The sequence below is a fragment of the Saccostrea cucullata genome, unplaced genomic scaffold, assembly GCF_032062105.1.
Source record: "Saccostrea cucullata isolate Sc308-1 unplaced genomic scaffold, CSIRO_AGI_Scuc_v1 ctg2843, whole genome shotgun sequence".
In the NCBI taxonomy this organism is placed as follows: Eukaryota; Metazoa; Mollusca; class Bivalvia; order Ostreida; family Ostreidae; genus Saccostrea; species Saccostrea cuccullata.
Genome location: NW_026923129.1, coordinates 120812 through 145654, shown reverse-complemented (window position 1 = coordinate 145654; position 24843 = coordinate 120812). Strand labels below are relative to the sequence as shown.

At 33.5% G+C, this 24843-nt stretch overlaps 2 protein-coding genes across 2 annotated transcripts; both read left to right on the top strand.

The window, feature by feature from the left end:
- Positions 1 to 1320: 1320 nt before the first annotated feature.
- LOC134263226 (neurogenic locus notch homolog protein 2-like) lies at positions 1321 to 13561 on the top strand. Its single transcript, XM_062745539.1, has 10 exons — positions 1321 to 1707; positions 2244 to 2422; positions 2691 to 2805; positions 9199 to 9312; positions 9679 to 9816; positions 10030 to 10152; positions 10336 to 10590; positions 10746 to 10890; positions 12669 to 13252; positions 13512 to 13561. The coding sequence occupies exons 1-10, from the start codon at positions 1389 to 1391 to the stop codon at positions 13559 to 13561; spliced, it is 2022 nt and encodes a 673-aa protein (XP_062601523.1). The 5' UTR covers positions 1321 to 1388.
- Positions 13403 to 24573, top strand: LOC134263228 (uncharacterized). Its single transcript, XM_062745541.1, has 14 exons — positions 13403 to 13818; positions 13911 to 15120; positions 15215 to 16569; positions 16696 to 17407; positions 17517 to 17633; positions 17738 to 18054; positions 18138 to 18242; positions 18324 to 18480; positions 18577 to 18760; positions 18853 to 20435; positions 20537 to 21859; positions 21950 to 22480; positions 22878 to 23064; positions 23959 to 24573. The coding sequence occupies exons 1-14, from the start codon at positions 13561 to 13563 to the stop codon at positions 24038 to 24040; spliced, it is 8121 nt and encodes a 2706-aa protein (XP_062601525.1). The 5' UTR covers positions 13403 to 13560; the 3' UTR covers positions 24041 to 24573.
- Positions 24574 to 24843: the final 270 nt, after the last annotated feature.

Here is a 24843-nt window from a genome sequence, read left to right as displayed (position 1 = left end):
TAAGTTCATAGACATACTGTATATCCAAAACCAGTGAATATAAAGCGCAACAAATAATGAGAAATATAAAAAAAGTGGAGATCATGATGATCCACTCGTACTTTATTTTCTATTTTCAAAACTCTTATGATTTTTTCTGTACTTTTCTATAATCTAATAAGAAAAATAAAAGAAAATCATAATTATATAATAAAGTTCTAGCTGCCCTCTTTCTTTTTGTATTTTTAAGTTATCTTGATTGCATTTGTATAGAAAAGAAAAGTTGTAAAACTAAGTCAATATTTCTTAGTTCGCATATCTTCGCATTACGTAAGATTCTGAACTATCAGTGCCATTGCTATGCAAGAAATCTTAAGATAGCTTTTCAAATGTCTACAGTCCCAAATTTAGACAAGACACACTCCTAAAAAAGGAATAAAATTAATGCAATCGTTGATGTTAGCCTTTCATTTAAGCAGGGATCTATAAAATGAATAGTATATAGTTCATGGACTGTAGATGTGAAGTAATAGTACACAACTTCGTCTTTGAAAACTGTATTTTGTTTTTCTGTGCTTCCTTGATTTAACCAATCAGCTTTAAAGGGTTGCCCGATAAGCAAGGACAATGATACATGTAGAAAGAGCGAAATAAAGTAGTTCACTAACATCTATACATTTATCAATTATTATTAGATAATTAAAATGTTACTTAAACATAATTACTGCAATAAATTGTAATTATTATTACGTTCATTGGTATCTAGCAAATATGAAAAAAATAAAACTCAGAGTTGAGATTTGTTTACTAGATAGATATTGAAAGTTATGTTTTTACATAGAAAGAAACAAATGAAACTGGCTGAGAAGAATTTTTTACATACAATATCCAAATAGCAAATTCTTTTTAAATTGAAAACTAAACATTATTTTACATTCTCAATTATATACTAGTAGATAATTTTAAAAAGTGCCTGCCTACCCTATCAACGTATACTTGTTTTCAAAAAAAATTTGTTATCTGTTTTCGTGATAATTCGTTATTTATGAGCTTTTGCATGGTTTGATAGGATATTTACATTACAGCTCTTCTTTAAAAGGATTTCGATTGCTTCTTCTTTCTTTTTTAATTTTATATAATTTAAGTAGTAGATAAATAATCGTGCAATATAAACGTCGATTAAGATTACGATTTTGTTCATTCTTTTTTTTATCTTTCTGATGATGTTTGCTGTCCTCTTTTATCTACCAATGGTTAGCTTCATTCCAAGATAAAGCGCACGTAAAGTGAAAAGTTTAAAAATGATAAAATAAAAATTGAACATAACAAGTACAGTTAAAGATAAGAATCAAAAACGATTTATAACCATAAGAAAGCTGATCAGTACTTCATTCGGAAACGGGAATGCAATGTGGCAAGTTTTGATTTTCCCTGCTTTTGCAGGTGCAATCCTCATACCGGAGGGCTGCCAAAACATCCCATTATGTGGTCAGTTACCTTGGTCGGAGTGGGGCCTCTGTAGTCGTACCTGTGGAGGGGGATCACAGACCAGGAAGAGAGAGGTGTGTGGTTTACAAGAATGGAACGAAGAAGATGTGGAGGACCAATGTGGGAAACCACCTCGGCTGGAGTACAGAGTTTGTAATACGAATTGCTTCAATGGTGGTATATTTGCCGATGACATCTGCATCTGTTATCATGGAAAAACTGGGAGATGCTGCGAAAATGGTCGGAATTATCTTTTTTAATATCGTTTTTAAAATAATTAAATCTGATACACATTTCTTAATCTTAAATTATTTTCAAAGAAGATGTAAACTGCCTTAACAAAGATACTTGTAAAGCTATAGCAGTTATATATTGATTAACTTTAAGTTATCAAAAGTACTTCTCTATGAAATCAATTTTAATGAGGTTACACTTGAATCAGTCATTAACATTAGTACAAATTTTTGTATTAGATAAGGTTTTTTTTTAAATTTTAAATCTTCTTTGCATTCAAGAAAAACTTAGCTCTTTTTTTAATATTCGTTTCATTCCTTTTAAAAAAAAATATTTGTTTGTAGTCTTTTCTCCCACTTCTGCTTAAAACCAGCGGGTTGATATCAAAAGTTTTTTGCACAGAATTAACTATTTAACACAAATTAACATCTACGATGTATTTCATCATTCGTTGGTACATAATACCAGATCTGTATTTTGCGATATGAATTTTTTTTTTAAAAAAAACATGGCATCTGATTGGTACTGTTTTTAAAATCAAGAAATTACTTCATTGGAGAAACTTGTTACATCAAAGGAGAAAGCGTCTTCATTTCTTCGAGAAGTTGGTATACGATCTAAGAGGGACCACCATATCGATGAGGAGTGTAGTGAATCGGGTTCCTGTGATCACGAGGAGGTTGAAGAGTGGATTAGTTATAAGCATGATCCTAGAGACGTGGTGTGTTCTTATATCAATAATAGAATGTTTAGTCTTGTGAAATAACACGAACCTTCGCACTTAGAACTTTATAATTGTAATTATTTTTGAAAAAAGAAAATTTTTCTATGTTTGAAAAAATTACGTGTATAAATTCTTTGAACACAGACTGGGCACTTGAAACATTTTAAATCTCAATCAACCCTTTATTTTGAAAAAGGATTATAATCAATATGGTCTTGCGATTTGGTTGTTACTACTTTATTGTGTACCATAACTTAAATTATAGTGCACATGGATGAAAGACAGGCGATGTAATGAAAGAAGCTGTGGAGCTGGCTATCGCTGTATAACGATTAATCGTGACTGTAGTCGGTATAGCCATTATCAAGTGGGATGTACAGGTAAGGAAAAATATACAGCAGTATTACATGACGTCAGTATTGGTGAAATCCCAAAAGAAATAAAGTAAACTCAAGTTACTGTTACACATCATGTTTATTTTTGTATGTGCAAGCTATTCGTATAGTATATGACATTGCATCTGGTGCAATAAAAAGAAGGTACCTTAGGCACCAAAATCCGCCTAGTCCCAAAATCTGGTGATAATATTTAAATAATGTGTCTTGGATACCCCTGTTCTAAATCAATTTATTTTTTGAAAATAATTCAAACCGTTTTCCCTACACAACTCACTAAAAATGCAATGTTTTCTTAAGAAAATAACACTGACGACGTCATGACGTGATAACGTTCACATGGCGTTATCAAATTTCAACGTAATGATTCCTGTACAGCGTAAAGAATTGCACATTTCTCAACCTAAAAAATAAATTCATATTTAAATCTATTACTTATCTTTTTTTTTATTTAATCTGTTCTAAATTAAACGTTTCAGTTTTTTTTCTTTGTATGAATTGATATATACAATAACCATGGGTCATTTAAAGAGATAATTTTCCGAGAAAAACTATTTCATCAAGAAAGCGTATTTATTGTCAGTATTTTTCCCCTCTCCATTTCTCTAAAATTCATTATAATAATTAAGATACTACATTAAATTTTAAAATACCAGTATACGATACAATCATGCTCACCTTTTATTTACTTATTTAGGTATATACATGTACGGGAATATACATACATAATACTATGTACGTACACTTGAAAGCGCAAGGTGTGCTTTTATACTGCGAATAAAATCTTGAATGCAACATAAAAATCAGTTTTTATGCCAGCATTTTCTTTGATTTTTTTTTTCTATTCAAGATTTATTTTTGATTAAGCTAAGACATTTACATGTATATTTATCTATGCATTACTTTGTTTCGGTTTTATTACAACAGTATAGTACTTTTCAGGCACGTAGCATCGTTTTTGAAAATGGGGAGTGGGGCAATCTGAAAATTTTTTTTTACTTAAAAAAGTTGATTAGCAAAAAATCAAAACAAAACAAAAAAACCCGCAAAATTAAAAGTTGCCCAAAGTCGAAAATCCTATTTCGTGTGGGGGGGGGGGTGTGTTTATAACACTGTACTGTGCTGAAACGTGGAGGGTCCAACCTTACTTTGAGTAAACATTTTCTATAGTAAAGGTAATGTCCGGAGAAAAAGTGGGGGGGGGGAGCCCCACCCCCACCACCTGATACTACGTCCCTGCTTAAAATAGTACATAGATTTACTCATTATTGATAAGAAGCTCAATAAGGTTACATATTTTTTTAAAAACAAAGAACAGACAAATATATTTATCTTACGTTTATGAAAGAGAAAATATCCCCAACGACGACAGCTATGTCATCCCATGTCCTTCTGACAATCACATATCATCTGTATTTAGTATTTGTGATAGTGGGGTCTGTTATTATGCTTCTTTAATAATGTACATTGCACATGTATTAATAATTATGACATGAAACGGTCATCCATCCAAAGGTTTCACAGGCTTGCCGTGTAACCTGACTTACTAGAAAGGAAGTATAAGTTGAATATACAGTGTACTTTCCGCAGCCCCCACCCCCTCCTTTCGACCCTAAGCTTAGCATGAGTTTCTCCCTTAGTGTCTGGACCTCTTCAGTACCAATATGTCGTCCACGAATACAAAGTCTGTACCTGGACACAAAGTCCAAACCTTGGAGCTTCTCGATGCTAGCTCAGACTTCCTGAAGCAAAGTCGTCAAACTGCAGAGTCACAACGCTTCCATCAATTTTGTGAATTTCCGCGATTTTTAAATATCTATACATGTACGGTAAGCACTTATCATCAAACGATTGCCAAAATATGCCTGCATTTTATACATTTAAATATGTGATGAACTCCACCATGCTACAAAACATTCTCGCAGCTTTACATTTTGTGCATGCAACTGCACATATAGTCAATTGTAAGTTTGTTGTGTGTATTCAGAACTTCTTGGGAAACTGTGTAACAAGGTCACATCATGGAAGAGAACACCACCACTACATACCCCCCCCCCCCCAAATGCTACCCCCAAAACACTATATTTCAGAGACATGAAAACCGTTCCGTACGATTAATATCCATACGTCCTTTTATCAAGTTTAATACAAATAATACATCATGTATATTCATTTTCATTTTTAACAGTCTGCCATATTTGATGTATGTGCATGTATATCAAACAGAATATAAGTCAACATCAATAAAACTGAACTCCTTGTTATTATTTAAGGGACGGCCATTCATTTAATTTACAGTAGGGGTCGCCAATTTTCAGATTATTTACTTTTAAACCACTGTATCACTGAATGAGCTTTTCCAAGATGTTCACAGACCATTTCATTTAATTCCCAGTAAATTAACATGCTAAAAATCAAAACTACGTAGACTACAGTTTTTTTAGCGGGTGTTGATACCCCCAGTCAAGGTCAGAATGTCCAAATGTTCTTGTAACTTTTAGATTTATAGAAGACACCACCCTTCATGCGACAAACAAAATAAGAAGGAGCTAGTGAAGGTTTGATTTTAATCGGACTGCCTTTTATGCATTTACTTATAATGTCGTCAATTGAAATTCAATTGTATTTACTTATTTAAACCGCTGTCTGTTTCAAGTCAACGAAAGAAAATTCCGAATCCGATTTTACACAACTTTTTTGAACAATGACACTAAAATGTAATTGCTGGAGTAAAATAAGGAAAGCAAGTTATAATAAGAAAAAATGCAAGTGCAAGCCAGAAAATGAATCTATATTTATTCATCTGTTTTTTCACACGCACTTATATATCATATTTATAACTCATTCATATGTCCCCCTACAACTTTGTTGCAATTTATGGAGGAAAACAACAATGCGGAGTCAGTTCAAGTATTGTTTTTTTTTAAAGGAAAAACAAGGTACATACATACAAATTGTCACGGGAAGGGGCGGAAGAGGGGGGAGGGGAGGTGAAGATTTCTTTTTGAAAGAACATGTTTATGAAACTAGGTTTCTGAATGTTACGTATGGAATTTTTTGAAATTATTATACAGGTGCTCTCTTCAACGAAGGGACGTGCCCCCACCCCCCAATTTCATAAATTACATTCTATACCTATAAACCGTGTAATGAACTTGTAACATGTATTATGCAATATGCACCACTAAATATACATAAACGCATTGGTTTTTATTAATTTTACATAATACACCGAAAACAATGAAGCCCACTTATATGATCTTAATACCATCCAGTGTACGAGATATTGATATTTACAGCGACAATGACTCGTTTTGTCGGACAGCTTACCTTGAAAAAAAAATAATCTATCATATTTTCTTTTTCTAAATTTCAAAACGTACTTGAGAAGGAACATGCAACAATTTATTTGTTAACAATTTTACAAACAATTTTATTCTTATTTTGAATAAGTAAGCTTAGATCGATTGAATTTACTTTATCAAAAAAAATACCTTCCATATTGATGGTGAAAACAATTTACCTTTCTCGTCCACATAATCTCAGGATCTCTTCATAATTATGAATTGTCATATATCTTTCAAATTACTTTTTCTAAGGAATTTTGAAGTTTTAAAAAATATTATCAACAGCAAGTCAGCAACTTAAAAAAAGTTGAAAGTATTTTTTACACGATCTATTGTGACGTCATCAATGAGTCTATTGCGTAATATTCATAATTATTTCCAGGCGAGAATCAAACAATTACATATCAGTTGCAAAACAAACATAAAAAGTCCTAAATCATGATTATTTAAATATTTTCTTATCTGCGTACTATTACAATCTTTCTCTGTTCAATTTTTTTTTTTGGGGGGGGGGTGCAGATGAACACTAACTTCAATCGTTAAGCATGCTGATCTAATGTTATCCCTATCGATAATTTTCACCTGAACCTGAAGGGTGGATAAAATATATTGTCTACCCAATTTATTGTTTAGCCTATGTTCTTATGATAATGATTAGACTTACTTAATTATTTTGTAACTTTCTAAAAAAAAATAACAGCACTTACGGTGCCTTTAATTGAAAAATAAGTTCACATTAGATTTCTCAACTTGAAATCCGGAATAACAAAGAAGGCATATAAATTCAATTTCAACATTGGCCGCAGCAAACGCGATTCACAAGATGTTGTTAAATCGAAACATTTTTGCGTTATAAAAAATATATGCAAGTTTCATTAATCGCGTTCATTGCGGCCAAAGTGAATTTTGCGATCAAAGATATAAAAACGGCCATTTTTTGAGAATATATTGAAACATGGTATGGTTTTGAGATTTACGTAGCGTTTGTGTGACGTTTTGGCGCCATTTCACATTCGTCATCAGATAGACCTGATCGTGTACAAAATATATCAACACTTTATTTCTGAAGGTATCATTGTTTATTTTTGACGAATTTACTAGGCCGATAGTGGTATCAACCGTATTTTCTTCTTTGTTGCCTCGTGTTTTGAAAGGGGGAGCGGGTCAGAGAAAAAAATCCAACTCACTAGAAAAAAAACCCGAACAGACCAAAAGAGGCCACCTGGCTTCCAGTGAAAAGTCTCATGATTAAATAAGCTATTTTTAAAAGTAGAGAGGGGGTGTACCTCCTTACCTTTCGATCCTTTCAATCCGGCTACACTGAGTGGCCAAAAATATTAATATTGCAACAAACATGACTGACGTCATCATGTAATATAGTGTGCATTAGGGAAAAAAGCGATTTTCAATAATATAAAATTATTATAACTTATACAATTCCTTTGTATTTAGTAGCATAGCCCTTTTGAAGGATAACTTGTCGTAGTCTGGAAGGAATTGACGCATACGGGCAGCGAATGTACGTCTGGGAAAGCCCATTTCAGATTCTTGTGACTTCAGCCAACAAATGGTCCTTGTTTTGAATGTTGTCAATCTAACGAGAGAGTTTGATTTTAACACAACAACAGACATTTATTATTATATTAAGGTCTAGGGATTGAGCAGACAAGCTAAAATTTTGAATACCGTTTTCTTGTTTCTAAGCATTGGTCTGTCTAGCTGCGTGTGGTGTTGTGTTATCGTCTTGCAAAATAAACAAACGATTTCCTAACAAAACTTGCCATAAGTGATTATCTCGCAATTCTATAAACTTTATAAAATTTTGATCTCCATCAACTGGCACAATGACACCAATACCATCGTACGTAATACAATTCCAAAACATACAACTTACTTTTAATTGGTGTTTTCTATGAGGCGCCTTTATGGTATTTACTGCAAAAAAGTGATATCACCTATTCAGTTGGTGATATAATCTATTACGAATAAGTGATATCACCTATTCAGATTTTGAATAAGTGATGTCACCTATTGGAATAGGAATTTCATTGATGCACCTAATCTAGTCTCCATGAACAGCCGAGGAACCAATCTAGCATAAACGTGCAATCTTCTGATGAATTATTAGTAGGTTACGGACAATATTCCTACCATCATTCAACTTATAGAAAATCTTATATTGAACGGTAAACAATGACAGCGTCTTTTGTTGTTACAATTATAGCAGTTTGTCCGTATGTTTTGTACTACATTATTCCTAGGGACTTGATCAAGAAAGACTTCTGAAATCACAAAGAAGATCTAGACTTCCATTTCAATTCTATACTAGAGATTTTTTGATTTTTTTTTGTTCTTTGTATTAATTCTTAATCTCTGAATGTGTTACTAAATCAAACTGGACCACTATCCGGTGCGCCGTAACGTCATTAAACGTCACCATTTTTCGTGTGTTGTGTTTACCACTTACCCATTTCGAATGCTCAGGAAACTGTCAAAAATTAATCAAATACTTTGAAATTCTTTTTTAAAAGACGACAGAATTAATTGTGGAATCGAATAAGGATAATTTTTAACCTAATCTTATCTACTTAAATCTTTTATTTCGAATCAATACTCTCGTATTCTCTAATAAAACCTTCGTTTTTTGACCGTGCGCCATAGGACCGTACCCTGTGCACATTCAAGCGTAATAAACTCTTTATTTTTGTCTATATCTTATCAAAAAAATATGATGCGCTTAAATAAACACTTTCTAAAAATTTCTTCTTTAAATAGTGCGCGCATTATTATTAGAGAAAAACGTTTTGTCCACGATTTTACCGAACAACCCTCGTATATTAAAGCAAACATTGAAAGACTTAATTGCATTCATTTTCTTTAAAGATTTTTTGGTAAAAAAAATAAACCTTTCTATGTTTTAAAATGTCCATACCCAAGTAAAGAAGGGAACATTTTGTAGATGGTCAATGAAAAGAATCTTTTAAATTTTGACAAGGTCCTAATTTTTTTGTTTTATACATACTGTATACAGACATAGACGAATGTGCCAGTAATCCATGTAATCACGGAGGAACATGCCATAATTACCAGAACAGATTTTCCTGCACTTGTCCAGATGAGTATTACGGAACACGATGTGAATACAGTAAGTGGAGTTATCGTTCTTTTTCTATCTTTTATAACCAGGCCCCTATATATTAAGTCAATAGAAATCATTTGCAGAAAGCTATTTTCAATGTTATCACAAGAATTTCAAGAAGAAAAAGCTGTCTTATTGGAAGTTCTTTATTGTTTATTATTTTACGAATACATTTTTTGAATTAAAAAAGTATATAGAAGGAAATAGATTTGAGAAATTATCTCAAGATCAGCAAAGCTTTAATTAGCATTCATAAATCACATGGAAACATGTCAAGGAAATATAAGTTCAAGCTCTGATATAAGGTATTGAAATAATCTGTTCCCCGAAAGACCCTGTAATAATATATAAAAACATTCAAATTTTATTTAGCTTGTAGAAAGCCAGTGAACTGCCTGCATCAAAAGTGTAATACTTGGGATGACTTCATTTGTACCGAGTGTATGAATCAGGGATCAGATCGAAAACACTCAATCTATTACGTTTCCACAGATAGGAAAAAATGTGAAGGTATGCCTACAAATTTACAAGAGAGAAGAACAGATTTTATGTCATTTGCACAATTGTCTAATGAAAACAGAATTGTAAAAAAAGAGTCATCAATACTACAGTGTATATAATATAAAATATATTTGTCAAAGATCTTCCAAAGTGTTTACAATTTTGAATACGTCATTAAATTGTATTACAACAGCTAATAATAGCTATGCTTTGGATAAACAGCTACCTGTTCTTGGAAGCAAAACTGGTGTTGGCCGGGCACTTGCACCCAAAACCTTGCAAAGAATTGCCATTGTAGTAATGGGTTTCACTTGTCATCAAGAGACTCGCACAAAATCTGTAATCGTATGTATAAGAGTAATGACTTTAAGGAGATACATTAAAAAAAGATAATCTGAACATTTCATATAACATCATTAAATTAAATCTTTATTTCGGAACTTTATACAAAACTAAATACAAAATATATACATGTACATGTGTATACGTAACATAAACGTGGTTCTAAAAAAAAAGTAATTTTTTCAGTAAATATTGCACCAGATTTGGAAACCTGTCGACTGGGCGTACAAAATATTGGAGGCGAAGCACGTAATTCTACGTCTACAGGACCATGCCTCCAGGAGAAATATAATTATATGAAGTTTCAACCAGAATATTCGTCAACCGTGTTTACATTCGGAAGCACGATAAATGTTTCATCCAATGTTCCGGACCACATTTCAGAATATCAATTTGGTATCGTTAACACAACGATTTCAGTTTCAACGAGAAATATCAATGGTATATATAAATATAAAATATTTTTTTTTACAACATTGTATTTAAATTAGTACATTTATCTATTGATATACTCTTCTGAAGTAATATTCTTTTATAATAATAAGATGGAGAAAGATGATATTGAATAATATAAACTTTCATTTATTTTTCCGAAGGCCATCAAAAGAACCAAAAGTATTTATATCTAAAGCAGACAAACAGTTGTTCCAGAAATAATTTTACCGACACAAATCCTATATCGACCATTATTACCTGTAAAATGACTATTGCAACACCATGGATTATACAAGATGGGGAACAGTAAGTAATTTAGCTTCCAAGAACATAAATATGAAATTTGTATGGAATCATGGATATACACAATATTTTACCATTTTAAAAATAAAAATGGCATTTATATTTCTTTTCATATTGTCAAAATGAGATGCTTGTGCCAAAATTTCACTGTTCGTTCATTAATGTAATTCAATATTCCCTAGCAATCGTTGCGCAGTGGTGTGAACGTGTTCTCTAAAGCAGTGAGGAAATAATCCTTACGTCGTGAATTTAATTCCTACTACGCGGAGACCGGTACAAGACCGTAAAACCGTGTCGCAGTAAGTAGCTATTGCTGACACGAAAATGAACACTCAACTGCCTCGAGTACCGAGCACAGGTCTTATTGCATCTCTCCAATAGCAAAAATTGCGTCTCAATATGATTGAAAAAGGTCTAGAAACTAAAACGAGACTTGCCTCAATGCAAAGTGTAGAAGCATATAGAAGCCGATTTATGTAGGGATCCATCTAATCAAAAATATCTATCAATTCGATGTAATGAACCGTCGATTTTGTTTAAACTGAGAACGCTAATCTCTAAATTGGATGTCCAAGTCGAATGATCGTAGACATCCCTAGTTAAAATTAATTAGATTCAATTTAATTAAAAAACCTGCGATGCCAAATCTGTTAAAATTTGTCATTACGAATAAAGATATTTCATACAGATTTAGAATTTTTTTTCGATTTTACAAATTTCAGAATTCATAATTTCAATTTGTTTAACTCCTTTAATCGGATTTAATATTTTAACGGTGCGACTGTTACGGCTACTTTAGATTTTTGCTAAGGTCCGTATCTTCAGTACGCATGTATAATTGGAAGTCGTGCCCCTCATGTCATATGTGGATTACCAAACCAAAGAATGATCATTGCTATATTGTTCATAAAATAGAACGTTTGAGCTACTATATACTCAGCAAAGGACAAGATAGGGTAACAGCCGAATCTGGCCCCTTATTTGATATAAAAATCAGAACAATGGTGATAGTTTGTAGTTCAGAAGTTAAAATGATCATAATTTTAATACATATGTACAAGCACTAATTTTGATTCAAAGCTTTCATAGAAGCCACTAGAGGACGCAGAAATACGGCATTTTCCAGAATTTTCTCAATTCTGGTGGAATTTCATCATATTTGGGATATATTTCTCTTCGGAAAACATAGAGCACAAGCTTGCCTATCTGAGATTTTTACACATAAACTGCATCTGATTTTAGTGTATAAAATATATAAATTTGGTAGATAGGCAAGCGTGTGCTCTATGTTTTCCGAAAGATAATGTCATGTAAAATTGATGAAAATTTGCATAAAAATGAGAAATTACGGAAATTGACCTATTTCCTGACCTCACTTTGGCCCCTGTATATTATAAATCTTAAAACCAATACTCATTTAGTGACAGGGGTGACAACAGGTTTTTATGGATAAACTGTTGGATCATTCTGAAAGACAGCCAAACTTGGGGGCCAAATACTGCTCTTACCCTATCTTGTCCTTTCTAAAATACAGGCGGGTTATATACTTTTTTTTACAGATGTTATAGCAAGAATATGCAAAGTCTAAATTTTCTCTAATTCGCTCAGGCGTTGCTCTTAAAAGCTGACAGTTACTAACAACTGTAACGCTGCTCACTGTGCTTGGTACAGATATTTTGAGCGAAATTAAAATAAAATATCTCTAAGAATTATTTAAATAAAACTTATAATTCTTGTTTTCACCCAAAATATTTAATAACATATTCTACTGTTTTATAAAGGCTTTGTATGGAGTTCACAGCATATGCTGGTGGATACCTGAAAACGAAGGATTTCCATGGGAACCCTTCACTCCCACATATCTATCGTACTACACAGTCGTCATATGAAGTGTGCATGAGACGAGACTCAGCCGCACCGAAACACTGTTTAGAAGATAATTCTTGTACAAAGAACGAAGTTATTCTCTTTGAAAATCGAATTACTAATTCGGCAGACTTAAACATATCACTCAATGGCTGGTTTGATCCTTATCGCTACACCCCTGAAGAAGCCTCTGGAATTCAAAGTTACTCAATTACAATACATGATATGAAAGAAGTAGATAAATCAACACTTTCGATGGACGAAGGCAGTTTATTAACTCTGAATATTTCAAGTGAAGTTGATTCAATTCAACTGCCTGATAAACAACCCGCATTGTACGGCGTTTCACTTAATATCCTTGATAATGCTGGTAACTTCAAACAAGCAAGACGATTTGTGTTGTTTGATAATTCATCAGAGATTCAAATCAATGCAGAAAACAAACTTATAGTATATACCGGAAACAAAGCAACAAACTTTACGTGGCAGACGAATCATGGCAAGATTTGTGTACGCTGGGATGAGCGATATTATAATTCTTTTCACATTCATCATAATTTGCTAAGAAAAATAAAAGCTGACTATCACAGTCTATATAATGGAGTTTATGAACAGAACAATGGTCAACTTCCAGTGAAAGGAACGCCAAATATTCATGGAATTCTTGAATTTCGTTACGTTTTTGCACTTAATAATAGAGTGTTGGATAATAAAACTGCTCCAAATTTCCTAAATCAGTCGATTTGTGAAAATTACAGCCTACGGGATGGGGAAACATATGATGTCACCCTTATTCCGAGAGATGTAATGAACAATACAATAAGGGAAACCATCGCAGTTCACATAGATGCAAGCGTACCTGACATTGTCGAAATGTACTTGATTAAAGATGGAGTGCGCCATTTGTTCGTTCACAATTCCACAGATCTTTCGAGAATGAAGATATCCTTTAAAGCTTTGGATGAACACAGTGGACTGAATTCTATTGAATGGATGCTGGGCACATCTCCTGATGGTGGGGAGCTAGGAAAAGGTTCCATTGCAGTGAATCGTCTGGAACCTGGGGTAAGTTTGATCCGTGAAGTGGTAGTATAAATATATTTGACCACATGCAATTGTCTTGCATGCTTAATTAATATCCTTGCTATGCATTCTAGGTTACTTGTAATCATACGGAAAATTGCTATTGCCCAAAAGTTGGAGTTTGTGAGAAAGCCCTGTACAGCGTGAAATTCAGTAGCTTGATCAAGAATAATAAACAGAACGGGCACCACAACCGGGGGTATTTCTTTACGGTGAAAGTAACTAACAATGCCATGTTGGTAAGTATTTCTAGAACGGATATCTTAGCTGATGATTCACCTCCCGTAGGTGGAAATGCTATGGAAGGAGAAATTGGATCCCAAGAGTTAGATTATACTTGTAATAGAGAAATAATCGTGAGGTGGAGCGGTTTCATTGACCATGAGAGTGGTATTAAAAAATATCGGATTGGATTCAATGACAAGTGTCTGTCAAGAGAAGATTTACTTCATAATAATCATACAACGCTTCCAAGTTATATTTACGAAACAAATGAGCAGCAAATAAAGGTACGTGCTCCCTACCCAGGTCTGTACTTTACCAGTGTAATAGCTTATAATTACGCTATGGAATCGTCGGAAGTGGCGTGCTCCAATGGTATTACCTACGATATCTCGCCACCAAAATTGTACAATATAATTTTAGAACACTCGAAAACAACAGAAGGCATTGCATGTTACAACAGGACTGCGTGGTTAATACTCCAAAATTTCACGGGTGTCAAATTAGAAATGACGCAAGCTTGCCAGAAAATATGCAACGACAGCAGTAACGAATTTCCGCTTTTGGAGAATATGTTCTATGTAAGACAAGATTATTATCATGATACATCCTACGCGGATTCAATATGCAAGAAATTAGGGGTATATATAAAAAACAATAAAGTATATATTCCCTCAGACACGATTTCTGTTTCTTGGAATATCACCGACTTGGAATCACAAATACATGACATTAAAATCGGGTTTGCATCAACTAAATCGCAATCTAAAACACCCGACATTTTATCTTTTACGCCCACTAAGCGTCTGCAGAGTGATAAACGATTGCATTCAGCACTTGACTCAGGAACTCCTTTTTTTATTACAATAAAAGCTACAAGTAAAGCTGGCTTGGAAACATCTGCAACAATAGGTCCAGTGGTAATTGACGATACACCGCCTTTATACAGAGGCGGTGTCAACATTGTTTTAGATGATAAGTTTGCATTTGTTGTATGGACCAATGAGACATTCGTTGACGAAGAACAGGATGAGCCAATATCAATGGTCTTATTCAAAATAGGTTTGTTGTCTAATAAATTGCATGGTAATTAAACTTTACTTTAATACCATATTTATTTATACTTTATTAATATTATTGATTTCATATATTTTAGGGCAAGGATCCACTTTTAAAACTCCACTTCTGCAAGGTTACCTTTCCAACAGCTGTCCAAATCCAACTGTTAATCTAACCTGCTTGAAGTATCCGATAAGAAGAATTCAGCAATTAAATGAAAATAATACTGTCTTCTTTTTTGAACTGTACGCTTATAATTCTGTTGGTCATGCAACAACTGTAAGAACAGTAGAATTCAGCGTCCCCTCACGATATCCTCCGACGGCAGGAACTGTTCTAGAAATAAGTAGCAATTTTCCCGGGATAGAAGATACTGATTATATAGAAAGTAATGAAGCAATCTGTTTCTATCTTTCTGGGTTCAAACACATTGAAACTGTTTCATTTGAAGTTGCTTATAGTACGAATTTAACTGATGATTTAATGCCATTTAGAACTCTGCCAAGTGCCAAATGTTTTTATAATCTTAGTCTACCGGAAAACACAAGAATTTACACTCTAATTAAAGCAACATCCTCTGGTGGTAGTACCATCTCCTCGTCTGATGGATTTTTTGTTATCAATGAATCAAAAGCCGAACACTCAATCAATGTTCATGATGGAATATCATGCAATTCTGTAGTACCCGACTATCAAGTAACTGCAAGTCTACACGGTCAAAGGACAGAAATTTCAATAAAAAATAAAAGCTTACTAACTGGAAATCCGTTTACACTTCAGATTTTGGGAACTGAATTAAACTTGTATGATATAAGTTCAGAAGATGTAATTTGGACTGGAAATTCCACTTACTCAGAAAATATATTAACAAAGCCGTTTGTCCCCATGATTGAACATCCACGATTTTTGATCAAGTTTCGGAAAATTCTCAACACAACTTTACTTGTTAAGATTATTAACTGTAACGAAAATGCGAAATTTCAAACTAATTCGAAGGTTTACTTTGCGTACTGGTCCACCAAAAATCCATATAAAAATTTAATAACCCACTTTAGAACTGGGTTACTTGTACAACGAGGGACTACTGAAAGCTTTATTTCTCCACTGCAAACAACAATAAGTCGCGAGAGAGCAAGATTTAGTGATGTATTGCTAGAAGATGGATTGACCTACAGGGTTATCATAGAGGCATGCTTTGAAAGACTCTGCATTCAGCCTCAAAAATCAAATGGGTCGAAAATGCAATATGAAACAAATTCCTTGAGCAAAATTCATTCCTTTCTTAAAAAATCAAATGATGACCTATTTGAATTAAAATTACAGTTTGATGGCTATCAATGTAGTGATAATTCCTATTCAGCTGGTTATGCAGTAGCTTTAGCAGATGAGAGAGGAGCTGAATTATCAAACTGGAAGCCTATAAGTATTAAAACAAATATGAAGAACATTACGGTGCGTAATTACATACCTCTTACGTATATAATATATTTCATTTCGGTTTTTTAAGATGTGTTATTCAAATTTCATTGAAAATGATAATAAATTTTTTTAAGCATTTACTTTTAATTTTCCTTTCAGACAAGCCTTCAAAACATTTCCCTGCCTGTTTACACGCAACACTCTCTGTCAGTATGTGTAAGAGGGTTTTGTTTATCTGGAACGTCTGCAATATCATGTCAACCGATAAAAGAAAAGGAAAATTCAAGTGATTTAAAATTTAATTACGTTTTCGAAATCAACGCAAACTCTCCCGACATTAAGGAGATAAAATTATTTGCTCATAGTCGATATCTTGGAGATAAATTGAAGGTGTTACATAATAATGAAGTTGATTTTATCCAATCAGACTGGAGAGTTAATGGTGTTCTCCTTGGTACATTTAATCGTACGATCATCTGGTACATCATGACAGAAGAGCGTCTTCCCTTGCGTTCTTGTACAGATGATGTCGCTTGTATTCAAGAGATTGTCTCAGAGGATTCTATTGGCTATTTTAAACAAATACAATTTACGAAGAACAAGAGATATTTTTTATGTGCTTTTGCAAACAAAACATTAGTTAAATATGAAAAATATTTAGAACAAGAAGGCCAGATATCTGTTTGTGGTAATGGATTCATAATAGATGATACGGCACCTATTCCAGGAAAAGTACACATCAAAGCAGATTTTGGAAATTTTTTGAATATGAACAAATCTTTATCATTTACATGGGAAGGGTTTTCAGACATAGAGCGAGATTTGATAATTGAATATACATCTGGAATAGAAAAATACACATATAGCATTGGTAATTATTGTTCATTACATAACTTATTTCAAAAATGTTGGTTAAACCTCTCAACCAATTTCTTATGTATATAATTTTAAGACGAGAATTCCTACTTGTATTTTTATAGGAACATACCCTGGTGGTGAAGACGTTGTGTCATTCACTGACGCTGGATTATTGACATCTGCTACTGTACACAGTATTTCATTCACAAACCATGTAGCATACTATGCAACGGTTAGAGGTGTGTGAAAATATAATTATCTTAACCCATCTTTGCAGAGAACTTAAGTATCGAATTCGAGGTAAAGTTAATTACTAATATATTTACACTTTCTCTCATTAAAGCTATTGATCGAGTTGGTCATATCACTGAGGTTTCATCAGATGGAGTCATGTTCGATGATTCTCCACCAGTGCAGGGAAGAGTTTTTGTTGACGGATCAGGACTAGAGGGATACATTACAAATTGTAGAGACATCACAGTCACGTGGGAGGGATTCAACGATCCAGAAAGTGGAATCAAGTCATTTAAAATAGGAATTGGCTCGACAAATCTTTCAGCAGATATTTTCCAATTGATGGAAGTTAGGGATACTTACTGGAAACCAAAAAATACTGATGGAAAATTTTTAGACGGATATAAATACTTTATTTTGTTAATGGTACGGAAAATGCGAATCAAGACGTTCACTTTTATTTTCCTTAAAATTAAACTTAGTCTATTAATATATCCCATTCATTATAGATAACTAACAACGCTGGATTATCTACTTTGGTCAGTTCAAGGGCATTTATTGTGGACGGCAGCCCCCCACATGAAGGGAATGTCATAGATGGAAATGAAGACGGGGTACGTAGGTCCCCTGTAGAAGGTCATATTTGACATATTATTTCTGGATCAACATTTACTGATATATCATTTTATTTGTAGATTGATCTAGATTTTCAACGGAATATCACACACATATGTTCAAGATGGGATGGATTTCATGATCCTCATACAAAGGTGACATATTATGAAATAGGTCTTGGTACTTCAAGAGGTGAAAGCGATGTGTTTCCCCTTACTTCTGTTGGACTAGTAGAAGGTATTTCAAACTTACATTGTATAAAAGAATTAACAATTTTTTTTGTTTGTGATGGTTTTAATTCATGTATGTTTATATGTGTATCTTTAAATGCAGAATTTTGCTGGGCTAATGAGTTTATTCCGGGAGAAAAGTATTTCACAATTATATGGGCATGCAATCAGGCGGGCTTATGCACATCAAAATCCTCGAATGGGGTAATTTTAGATAATTCACCACCAATAGCAGGACTTGTTCGCGTGAGCATGGGTGACAGTCATCAACATTATATCAGTCACAAGTGAGTAACATTTACATTTTCTGAGATAAATAAATTGCTTTGTATTAATATCAAAGTGGAGGAATTAATTTTCTTCGATTTTCTTCATTTAGACATATTGTATCCGCGCAGTGGATAGGGTTTCAAGACCCACATTCAGATATCGAACATTTCGAGTTTTGTATCAGCAAGTCAAGAAATGATTGTGATATTACCGCTTTTGAAAATGTACTTCTTAGCGAACGTATAACAAAAACGTCAATCGATCTACCACAAAGTACAAACTTATATATAATAGTGAAAGCATATAACCGGGTAGGGATGTCCAGCCAACAGTCATCCGAGAAGTTTTGCGTGGATACCTCACCACCGATACTGGTGACAAAACCTGTTTTTGATACTGCCCAGTTTTCACATAAATCTGGAACACAGTATGATGATTCTGTCTTGATTATCAAGTGGAAGTTCAAAGAGAAGGAGAGTTTCATTGCATCAAACGAAGTTGTATTAAAATCGCACAAAAATGGAAAGACCGTAACAGACATCAAAAGTAATGGAAATGATAATAATATCACAATTAAACTTGAAAAGGAAAATTCTTTAAAGAGTGGAGACACGTATTATGTATTTATATCTAGTTGTAATGCAGCTGGGTTGTGCACTCATGCGTCATCAGATCCTCTTCTTATTGATTCGTCTCCCCCACAACTCGGCGGTTTTAGGAATCTATTGAAGTGGAAACATTTTGAAAATAAAACTACTGAGCTCTTGCTCTTGTGGCATGGTTTTTCAGATATCCACAGCGGAATAGAAAGGTACGGAGTGTTCGTCAGCGAATCATATACAGGTTCAGAATTATCAAATGGAGTAATAATTGTAGACCACATAGATAGAGAAATTCAAATGCTATCTCTTAATTTAACACGACAATTGTCTGAAACAGATGAAATTATTTTGTCAATTTATGCGCTGAATGGAGTGGGTCTTAGAAGTAAAATTGCTAAAACAACTGTTGCTTTAGTTTCAGACGATATTTCACATGTAAGTGGTTTTCTAGAATTTCAGCGTTATTTATGTCGATCACATACTTGTAATAACGATTGCACTTGTTCAGTAGTAGGATCTAAATGCCAAGATGAGTCGCTCAAACCCGGTGCCTGTAAGAGAATTGATAATCATGCAGAAATGCCTATGGTTTCATTTGGAGATGCAATGTCATCGTCAAACTTAACTCTGTCATCAAAATGTGTCTTTGTACAATGGAAAGTAAGAAACATGACAAGGTTTCAACGCTTTGAATGGAGCATTGGAATTCAACATGAAGAGGCAGGTGTAGGTGTGTTTGATAGTAAGACAGAAAGTGTCTGGCGTGAAAACGGACAACTCATGAACACAACATTCTGCATGGAAAACAAAAACCGCTTTCAACAAGGGGAGTCCTACGTTTTTTACGTTCGAAGTTGGATTTCGGAGGATACTTATTTTGAAAAGCAATCAGAACCTCTTCTTGTAGATACAACGCCTCCAGCAATTCGACAAGGAAAATCGATTAAAGAAACGCTCTTTTCATGCAATGAAGAAGATGTTGACTTTTTGAACTCGACTTCAGATTTTTTTGTTTGCTGGGATGGTGTATTTATAGAAAAGGGAGCTCAGATTACGAAATATTCTATATCTTCAGGATCATCACCGTTTGGTATGCATGAGGATTTTTTTATTACTTGTTTCTAATTTGAAATTTGAATTTTTTATCTTGAATCTGTAGAAAAAAATGAACTGATTTTATTGTTATTTCAGGAAATGACCTTATCGATGTACAAAATGTAGGACATTTAACATCAATTCTAGTAGAAGGAAAGCTTCTAAAACCAGGTGTTACGTTTTACTTTACAATAACAGCCACAAACAAGCTCGGATTGAAAACATCATTTACCTCAGATGGAGTTCTTATAGATTTAGATAATCCAACGAGAGGAATTGTTTATAATACCAAATTCCACAAAAACATTGTATATCAATCATCAACAAGTGAGATAGGTTTATCATGGCATGGTTTTGATGATCACAATTCCTTCATAAAAAAATATCATGCAACTTTGTTTGGAGAGGATAAAAACGAAACAATAAGAACCGTCATCGATGCTAAAATTCATAATAGCTACATATTCCACAAATTATCGTTAGAGCATAATCGGAGATACAGAGTTGCATTGATTGCATTTGATGCAGTGGGACATTTTGTTGGACCAGTATATGCACAAGATTTGAAAATTGATAACACGCCCCCGCAGGGTTTTCGATGCACTCAGAGGGGGGCTATATCTTTGGCGAGAGTAAACACAACAAAATCTGTATTTTGGACAAAGGTGCGTTTCCGATATCAATTGTCTGCTAATCTAAAGGCTGGGGAGATTCACCATTTGTCTGTAAAAGCAGATGTCTCAGTGTTGTCAAAGAGCATTTATGTACTTGTTGGAGGAGAGAAAGCCATGATAAATTTGTTGCGTAATATTGATGATGACGTATTTGCTGAGCATATGTTTATACCAAAATTTACTGGCACCACTGATATTTCGATTTTTCTATCTTCCAAAGATATCAAAAGTACGATAGTCATAAATTTACATCAGTGTCTCTCGCATGAGCCATCGTTGGATCCGATTGCTCTTGTGCAGGTTTTACCAAACTACGTCAGTGTTTCTTTACAAATTAAAGACATCGAAAGTGGAATAAAATCCATTTACCTTGGTATTGGAACAACAAGAATGGGATATCAAGTAAGGTCATTACGTCCATTTTCAATGGGACTTCAGGAAATCGTAAAAACCGATGTTCGGCATAACAGCAGTCTTTACTTTACCGCTGTTATTGAAAATAAAGCATGTCTTAAATCAACATTTCATTCAAAGCCTATTTTAATTGATCATTCGAAACCGGAGATTCCTAGTATAAAAAGCAATGTAACATACAAAGAAATTTCCGTGTTCAGTGAAAATTCTACCAATGAATTTAAGAACACATCATTGAGATTTATAGAAAAAAGAACGCGGACTACTGTTAATGTCACATGGGAGGTAGTGGACAAAGAGAGTGCAGTTCGTCGTTGTGAGTGTGGGGTTGGTAAGTTAAGATTTTCTGAAACCTGAAACTAAGAGTTAATGTACGATTCCTTCCTTGCATTCAAAAGATAAATCTTGTTCTTTCTTTTAGGAGTTCTTCCTTTCTCAACATCAACAGTATCTTTAAGAAAGAGCGACACGACCATGGGCTGTATCTTTTCAAATCTTGATATTCGACATGGAACACGATTGTTTATCACAGTACAATGCACTAATGGTGTAGGACTTCGAGAAACGAAAACCCACGGTCCCATAATAATATCTATCAATAAACCAGACGAAAAGGCGGCAGAAGTTAGTTTCATACCCAATAATAAGATGTCCGTCGAGCATGCGGAGCCTCTGATTGAAACTCAATCCAATAGATCCAGCATTACGTTTTTATGGAATGGGTTTTCTGATATTTCTGGTATCAGTGAATATGAAACTAGACTATTGAAAGAATCTAAGGTTATTTCATCATGGAGATCAGTTGGACTTAAAACTTACACTTCATATGATATCCATGCCGCTGATGGCGATATCTATACTGCTGAAGTGAAAGCATTAAATCTTGGCGGGCTTTTGAGTAATGCAAACAACAAAAGTATTACAGTAGATGCAAGAAGTCCACAGTTGACAGGTATGTATGCATTAAGAGAGTGTAAATAGTATTATATTATTCTATATGTGTGTATACATTTTCATATTTTGGAGTCATTGGTGCATTTTATTTTTGCGCTAATGCATCAATAACACATGAAATTTTTTTTACCTAAATATAAAATGCTGTCTGAGGAACAATATCAAGCAACCATTTACTTTGATTGTGATAAATTTTATATATTAGTGTATACTAAATGGAGGTATTTGTAAACAAGTGAAAAAAAATTATAAATTTTCTCTATTTGTCAAATTATTTCTTTTATATTTTGATAATAGATCCAACAGACTCAAAAGACAAAACACAGAAAATCATTTATTTAACTATTCGATGAAAAAAGTAAGGAGATCTTATTGCATTTTTACTCTACATATAGGTGACAGCTTGGTAGTGAGGAAAATATCAACAGGCAAATACATGATCGATTGGTCAAACGTCTTTGAGGGCACTGCGAAAGGTTCTACCGCATTTATCGTCTCCGTTGGAACTAACAGAGGATATTCGGATTTACAGTCCCCGACTTACACACAGCAGCATTCGATGCCCGTGAACACGGACGATGCGTCTATTATATGTAATGGATATATGCCGAATACTGTTCTATATGTAAAATTATCAGACTGTTTGAGGCCCGTTAGGGCCGAAAACTGTCTGATAATTTTACATATAGAATAGTATGAGGCATATATCTTACTTAAAACATTGCCATTTAAATGTCCAAAAGTTACCTAGGGTAGTCCGATAATAACACAATGGGAGTTTAGGCATCCATTGTTTTCTACCCGTCTGATAAGTAGATAAAAGAAATGAGACAGTAAAAAAAGTGAGTGAACTCTTGTTTCATTTCATTCATTCAATGGCAGTCGTTTAGTTTAGCAGGAGGGTCCGGTGGTGAAAAATATTTGGGGGAACAATTTTATTTATGATGTGCATAAATTGACATTGATACCAACATAATTTTGGGTGATATTATAACCATCACCATGGAAAGTAAAAAAGCGGATTTTTACCCTGAAGTTTTAGTTTAGATAATGGAAATATTCTCAGGTTTTAAAAGTGTGGCCATCGGGGAACAAACATAAAATAAGGAGTTTTGCAGACTCTTTTGCAGAAATGGATTTAAATTCGCTTATTCAAAGTGCTGCATCAAAAATTCTTTTAAAGAGTGGAAAGCATTAATTTTGTGGAAGGTTTAAACTTCTTTTTTTTCATGGATTTGCTATTTTGTAGCAATTTAATTTCCTTGCGTTTGCTTTCCCTGAATTTGTTTCCTAGCATTTTTATTGGGGGTTTCTGGACATATTTGACCTTTATTTCACTCTTCTTTTTGTTTTTTAAATACCGTCCGATTTTGTTATCATTGCCGTCCGATATTATATTATCAGACTGGTAATTATTATTATCGGACGGCTACAGGTAAATTTTTAGACTGCAAGAACAAAGGCATGACGTCACAGCAATGTTTTAAATATTAATATTCGGGGTATAAGTCCAACAGGAGAATCGCGCATATATCACATGGTATATGCCACAAATTGAATTAAAATAGGCTTTTCATCTACTGATCATTTGATATAATCCTTGTTTGTAATTCATTACATTTTAAATTGACCTTAAATTTATCCAGTGATGTTTAAAAGATATTTAGACAATGTTTCATCAATCTTGATTTTATGCATTAAATATATGTGTACTTTTTTTAATGAATGGTTCATTTTCCAAACAATGGTTCTATAATGGAAATTAGGATTATATGATTAATTTAAATTTTAAAAATTAGGACTCATGAATAGGAAATATTAACACGTGTAGCTTTCATTTGTGTATATTTTGAAAAGATGTAGACAATGTAAAGATGTTAAAGTCATTGATTTAAAATTCCGTCCATTTCAGTTTTACATATTATTGTTTTGTATTACAACAAGTCATTTGATTGAGACCAGCAATATTTATTCAAGCAATATGTTTAAATTTCAAGGTGCATGTTATTTTCATTTGTGTCATTATTGCTTAATGTTTAAAGATATAATGATTTGTAATGTATATTTATTTCATTGTATAAAAGTTTTAATCCAATAAATCTGAGTTTATTTTTACAAAAGCTCGCCCGAATATTTGTATTCTTGCATTTATTTAATAGATTAAAAAGTAAAAAAGAAGTTGATCATGACGCGTCCTTACAAAATGTTCGGAGCTCGAATTAATCAAGGAATGTTATAAGTTTTGAGTGATTTTTTGATGTGGAAGTCACAAAGAGCTCTTAATTACAGTTAGGTATATTTTATGAAGCATGTTAGAGCTTCCTGAAAACGTATGCCTACATGCGAATCGGTTATTTATAT

Excerpts from the sequence above, each read along its gene's own strand:
- LOC134263226 (XM_062745539.1), top strand. The coding sequence starts at position 1,389 with ATGTGGCAAGTTTTGATTTTCCCTGCTTTTGCAGGTGCAATCCTCATA. Across the intron at positions 9,313-9,678 it reads CGGAACACGATGTGAATACA|CTTGTAGAAAGCCAGTGAAC; the intron begins GTAAGTGGAGTT and ends AATTTTATTTAG. Across the intron at positions 10,153-10,335 it reads CTCGCACAAAATCTGTAATC|TAAATATTGCACCAGATTTG; the intron begins GTATGTATAAGA and ends TAATTTTTTCAG.
- LOC134263228 (XM_062745541.1), top strand. The coding sequence starts at position 13,561 with ATGAACAATACAATAAGGGAAACCATCGCAGTTCACATAGATGCAAGC. Across the intron at positions 18,481-18,576 it reads TTCTGTTGGACTAGTAGAAG|AATTTTGCTGGGCTAATGAG; the intron begins GTATTTCAAACT and ends CTTTAAATGCAG. Across the intron at positions 22,481-22,877 it reads AAGAAGTCCACAGTTGACAG|GTGACAGCTTGGTAGTGAGG; the intron begins GTATGTATGCAT and ends CTCTACATATAG.